Below are 6,230 nucleotides of genomic sequence, written 5' to 3'. Positions count from 1 at the left end.
AATATGTACTTATGTACCAACCCGTAACTTGATAATATGTCAATGTCGTGTGTCAATTCTCAAATGTCAACAGATTATAGACTATAATTTTTTTGACATTGCACATGCAAACGGTTGTCTTTTTGCCAAAGTCAGTTTAAACGAATGCTAGTAAGCATAGTAGCGATTTTCATAAATATCGTTTACAAAATGAATGAAAATGCCTTCATACACATGAGCTAATATTTTTTTCTAGTAAGGATTACTTCTTTGAAAACCCGCTCGAGTTCAAATAAATAAGCTTGTATTGCATAAATTGAAGGCATATGATATTTTCTTTTCTTAAAACGAAATCAACTCTATTTAGTTCTATATAGCACAGGTCTAGTACCTAGTTTAGTCGATCGTCGTGTCTTTTATTGTAAATTTGTTTATAATGTGGGTACAAATAAATAAATGTTTAAATTTAATGTAAGGTTTCCAATACGACTGATATGACGGGACATGGTTCCTTCGGAAACAGCAAGCAAAGCAATTGGGTTTTGGTCAATAAGAATCCAGCATTACCCATGGCTACTTTCTCGTAAGCCTTGGGTATTAAGATTTCCATTTAGAAAAAAAAATGCTTATTTGGGAAAGTATTGAATCGGAAAACAACCAAATGCTGCCTGTAACGGCCTAACACATGTTAGAGTCGTGTCTGGCATTCTGTGCTATAGTTGGAATGAACTTATCGCTTACAGTAATGATTTTCAGCGACTCGGAAGGTGATATAATACAATATAAAATTAATTTGTTTTGAAAATATTGCTTGCGAAAAAATTCACATGTTTATAAGTCGTAAAGTTGTCATAGAAAAAAATTAAAAAAAAAGGGCAGTTACAAAGCAGTTAGTTGCAATTATACTTATAATTATGTCAATTACCAAAAATAAACCAAATATTTACACGTTAAATACTTTATTTTAATACATATCCAGAACTATAACATGAATAACAATTATTCTTTATTCACACTGAGTTGATCTTTCTTTAAAAGAATAGCTTAATTCTCCTATTACCCAAATACTTTATTCAACACCACCCGCCCTTTCATTCTGACCAGCATGTGGTTCATGAGTATTTTCGTCCATACCCATTTCTCCATAATTACCCAGCAATCTTTGCCCTGTTGGGTCAAATGGGGATTTAAAGTGGAAATTCGCATTGTACCGTTTTCCCATAACTTCTATTTCATATTTGCCATCTTTCAAATAATCTTTCGTAACCTGCTCTCCCTTGTTAGTGATGTAGCCAACACCAACTGGTTTATCTAAGTAAAATGCATAGTCTCCTCGTCTTAAGTAGCCAACAACCTCCCCATTTCTATAGATTGCTTCCATCCCAAACAAAGCAACCTGAAAATTTTTGATTAAATAATTATATATAATTATGTATTTGTCACACATTATTATATATTTATAATATAGTTTTAGATTGTTTGTTTTAATTAATTAATAACATTTAAAAGTAATATACTTATTTTCTACAAACCCTTAAAAAGATTCTATATATAAAAATTCTAATTTTAAGCTTTTACCTTTTCATCAAGGGTGAAATATGCATATTTCTTTGTGACTCCCCTATCCTTAACTTTTGCGACCACATCGTTTCCGATATAATCACCACCTTTCCGACATGTGAATCCTAGGTTCGCTTCTATTGGATTGTCATCATTGCGCAAATCTGCATTCCATAAATGATAGCCTAGAATGGAATGAAAATGTTTTAGGTGCCCAATCCAAAGTAATTATCAAAACAAATTTTTCAACAAGCAAAATCTTAAGAGAGTGGAATTTGTAAAAAAATGCATTGTATTTTATCCATTAGGAAATATGTTGCGTGCGTGCATAAGTGCACAAGGCACTAACCTTTTTCAAGACTCAGAGAAGTCAAAGCTCTCCACCCAGCATTTGTCAATCCAGAAGCAGATTGTAAGGCCTTATATACTTCAATAGCAGATGACGAAGGTATATGTAATTCCCAACCCAGCTCCCCAGACCAGGCTACGCGCAATGCTCTGCAAGTATAGGCCTTATTCTGTGCGTTATAAGGTGCTTTCGAAACGTGCATGCTGCGGTGTGAGTTCACTGGAAAAGCGTCATTGGACAGTCCCGCGTCGGTGTAGCGTTGAAGAATACGTTGGCTGCAAGTAAATATTCATAGCATACTATTAGTAACTTCATAAAAAAATAAAAAAATTGAGTAAGTATCAAAATTCCTGAATGTCACGATTCACACGAAATTATTCAAAAAATAATATTATAGACTGCTAATCAATTTATATGGCATAAAATTACCTGTCAGGACCCTGGATACCCAACACGCAAAGTTGCTTAGTGACGTCCGTGATAGTGGCGCGCAGCTTGTGCTTTTGTATAATACGTCGTAAATGCGCCAGAGTGTGGTTAGCACTGAAACCACTTGTCACCACGTAATAACCGCGACCCTATGTAGTATTCAGTAAAAAATATATTAAAAAGAAATTCAAATCGGTCATTCAATTCAATCGGGACTCATTAAGAGACTCATCTCTTTAAGAGTACTGGTATCCTTACTGTTCCGTCACAGTATATATTGAATAACATTTTACACAATAACATCGACTTACATACAAAAGTAGGTGATAGACATAGTTATGACACGAGGAACAGAAATAAAATTGATATACCTGTTTTCTGGCTTAGTAAAGTAAAAAAAATATTTAGGGGACAAGGTATATACTTACACAATAGAGTTCCTCATAGTATTAAATCGTTTAGTAGCGCTAAATTCAAAAACTCTTTAAAATTTATTACTTCAGAGAGCCTATTATAGCATTAATGAATGTATGGAAGATGACAATCCATTAAAAGTTGGCGCTTAAGAACCACAGGTCAGTTCATTGACATCATTGTTATATACATGTTACATATTATGTAAAAGTAAAATGTAAAATTCATATTATTTTAAAAGAGCAACTACCGAGTTTCTTGCCGGCTCTGTGTTGTGTTATGACGATTCAAAAATGCCTCTATAAGAAGTCTAGTTGAATGAATAAATGTTTGAGTATGAGTTTGAGTCTACAGTTAACAGAAATATAGACGAACATTCAAAATCATTTAATATAAAGCGGAAAATAGAACCTCATTTTTTGAAGTTAGATAATAAAAATATAGCATCAACTACTCACTTTGAAGATGGGTTCGTGCAATTGACCACTTCCTCCATCGAGAACACTAACGGTCAGGTCAGCTTCTACTCCTCCTTTTTCATTTAATAGCAAGGAATACACTACACTAGAAATCAAAACAAATTACAAAGACGTGTTTCTACCTCGGATCTTATACATTACTGCCAATTACTATAACTTAAGCACATTTAGTGTGTCTCAATATAATTTATTGTTGTGAAGAGGTACCTATTTTCCTTCTTCGTGAGGTCCGCGGTGAAAGCCAAGTCAGCAGTGCGTTGTGCGTCTGGTCCAGTCAAGTAGAACTTGCCGTAGTACGACATATTAAACAGAGCCGCTGCGTTTCTACATGCGAGTGCCTCTTTTCCAATCTAAAAAAAAAAGTGATTTATATTCAGTTCGCAACTATTGTACCGTAATGGTAGATTAATATAAAAAATAATCGTATGTACTACGATCTTTTCACAGATAATTGAGTGAATATCACAAGGTACAGTCCTCACGATATGTCAGTATGCAAAAAACTACACCACTTCACAAAAAAATTTACATTCCAGATTATAAACTAAATAATATGTCCAGCCAAACAAGCAAAAAATTTTTGAACTATATCGTTTTTCTTCCTGTGGAATTTATCGTGCATTGATATATAGAAATTGGGTGTATTTTATGTGTCTACAAACTGCGTGTTGACCCAAAATAAAGGTCATGTACTCTTTGTTAATTGTCAACAATTCTCAATGTGAATAAGCAAAACAAATATCTTACAAGATCGTGATATTTAGAGAATCCGAAAGTGTATTCTCCCTTGAGAATTTCTTCGTAACGACAGTCACTGTTCTTTGGGTAATCATGAGCACCTCCCCAGTCATATTGTTGAACTCTTATCTGAAACGAAATTTTAAGATATGACAATTAAGTAATAATAATAAATATGTAACGTCAAAAATATTTTGTAATTGTATATTGCAGACTATTCAGAATGATCCTTGATATTCTTGTAATTTGTGACGATTACAAACGATTAAAACATCTCGTCCATATAATTTTATATTTGAATATTGTTTGAGCTAGCTAGACTAGCTATCCGCAACGGCAGCGCTCTATATAGATCATAATACCTTTTCTCCTGGCATGAAAAATGCTGGACGTTCCCACCCAGCTCTGGCCTGCATAATAGCTCCATCCTCTACTAATTCTTGATGTAATGCATCGTGACTGGAATCACGACCCGCAAGGTGCTCATCGTTGGGGAAAACTACACAGTAGTTCTTAACGTATGCTTCAAAACTACTTTCGCGGGCCCAGTGTGCTCGAGACATTTGGGATGGCGTGAAGCGACGAATGTCGAACGAAAACATATTGTAGTTCGGTCTGTAAGGAGAATGTTCAATATATTATTAACATAAGCTATATGCATAAGCAAGGGCAAATTTGTAAGAGAGATTATGTTAAATTGAAAGATTTATTTGAATGGACTTTACTGACCTTCCTTTGATTATCCATTCAGCCATTTGTATCCCACAACCAGCAGAAAACATCATACCAGCTGAGTTATAACCGCAATTATGGTATAAACCTATCGAGAAAGCATAGCTAGATTAAAAATTTTACTCATGTTGTGGGTAATTTCATAAAAATCAATACCAAGTGAAATTCTTACTCTATCTTGTATTCTGAAAGTGAGTCTTACCAAAAACATTAGGGTCCTCTCCAAGTAAAGGTTTATGGTCGGGGGTAAACGACTCTGGCCCACATATCGTGCTCTTTATACCTATATTAGCGAGCTTAGAACAAAGGGAAGCAGCGCTTTCCATATGTACATTAAATATATCCCAATTCAAATCGTAAAGATGGAATTGGAGATTGTCAGGGAGCTAAAAGAGATAAAAAAAATCAGCTTAAACTCACGTAAACAACAAAGTATTGTCCGTTAAAAACGTATCATTTGAAAGGATCGGAGAATTATATCTACAAGTCACCTCGACAATTTTAGTTATAATATTTTTAATTGTACCAAATTCAAGGCATCAAGATACAAATACCAACTTGAGTGCATATTTGTTTATTTAAAAGAAAAGATAAATCTATCGAGATTTGTCTTTGCCTTGACCTCTCAATTAATAATAATAATGTATTATTTAACAATAGTATAAGTTCATCGTATAAAAATATTACAGCTTACTTGGTCTAATATTAATGGATTATGCTCATATCCACCGATTTGACAAGATTCGCCCTGTATTCTTATATAGAGGTTCGCATCATGGTCTCTAATATTAGGACAATTCCGAATTTCAGGAATACTTTCAGATACGACGTAGGCGTGTTTAAATGGTATTATAGGCAGTGCTGGAATACCTGCAAAACGAGCTATACGGGGTCCCCAGGCACCTGAAAAACATAGGACATTTTTTATTAATTACAACTCTCTATATATTTGCTTGGTAATTATAAAATAAATACAAATAAAATTCCACATACGAGTTATAAATCTTGCGTAATAATAAATATTAGACTGCAAATATTATGAATATTATTACGTATTCTATACTCATAAGTACCTCCGCAATTAACCACACATTTGGTTTTGATAAATCCTTTTTCGGTATGAATGCCAGTTACTTCTTTATTTCCCAGCAAATTGTGTTTATAATGCACGTCAAGAATAGGGCAATCATCGTATACCTGCAAGAAATTGTTAGCATTGTTTTAAGTACATTAAAATATATTTATTTAATAAAAGATATGTACAATATTATATGATGAACGTGTTGATATCTTACTTTCCCGCCATTCATAGTTGCTGCTTTAAGAAGAGCATTGCAAGCCATTGTTGGATCAACGACGCCATCTTGCGGTGAATATAAAGCCGATTCAAATACTGAAGGATTCAGAAGAGGAAAAATTTTTTGCGCCTCTTTTGGATCAAGGATTTCGCTATTTATTCCCATAGCTTTTCCCAAAGTTTGTAAACGATAATATTCCTGAGTGCGGATCTGGAAATTATTTATTTCATGTATAGGTAGTTAATGTAGTAT

General features: G+C 33.9%; 1 protein-coding gene across 1 annotated transcript in view; it reads right to left on the bottom strand.

Annotated features, from left to right (window-relative positions):
• Positions 1 to 937: 937 nt before the first annotated feature.
• LOC119830144 (sarcosine dehydrogenase, mitochondrial) overlaps positions 938 to 6,230 on the bottom strand; it is a 7,870-nt gene continuing 2,577 nt past the window's right edge. The window contains exons 4-16 of the mRNA XM_038353039.1: positions 5,976 to 6,188; positions 5,754 to 5,877; positions 5,375 to 5,583; positions 4,883 to 5,066; positions 4,678 to 4,768; positions 4,311 to 4,563; positions 3,958 to 4,077; positions 3,418 to 3,560; positions 3,190 to 3,295; positions 2,318 to 2,466; positions 1,889 to 2,163; positions 1,558 to 1,724; positions 938 to 1,375 (exon numbers count right to left, since the gene is read on the bottom strand). Coding sequence (XP_038208967.1) covers positions 1,049 to 1,375; positions 1,558 to 1,724; positions 1,889 to 2,163; positions 2,318 to 2,466; positions 3,190 to 3,295; positions 3,418 to 3,560; positions 3,958 to 4,077; positions 4,311 to 4,563; positions 4,678 to 4,768; positions 4,883 to 5,066; positions 5,375 to 5,583; positions 5,754 to 5,877; positions 5,976 to 6,188 — 2,361 coding nt within the window. The 3' untranslated portion in view covers positions 938 to 1,048. The remainder of the gene's footprint in view (positions 1,376 to 1,557; positions 1,725 to 1,888; positions 2,164 to 2,317; positions 2,467 to 3,189; positions 3,296 to 3,417; positions 3,561 to 3,957; positions 4,078 to 4,310; positions 4,564 to 4,677; positions 4,769 to 4,882; positions 5,067 to 5,374; positions 5,584 to 5,753; positions 5,878 to 5,975; positions 6,189 to 6,230) is intronic.

The sequence above is a fragment of the Zerene cesonia genome, chromosome 11 (assembly GCF_012273895.1).
Source record: "Zerene cesonia ecotype Mississippi chromosome 11, Zerene_cesonia_1.1, whole genome shotgun sequence".
Classification (NCBI taxonomy): domain Eukaryota; kingdom Metazoa; phylum Arthropoda; class Insecta; order Lepidoptera; family Pieridae; genus Zerene; species Zerene cesonia.
The sequence above is the reverse complement of the archived record's forward strand: the minus strand, read 5'-3'. Positions and strand labels throughout refer to the sequence as shown.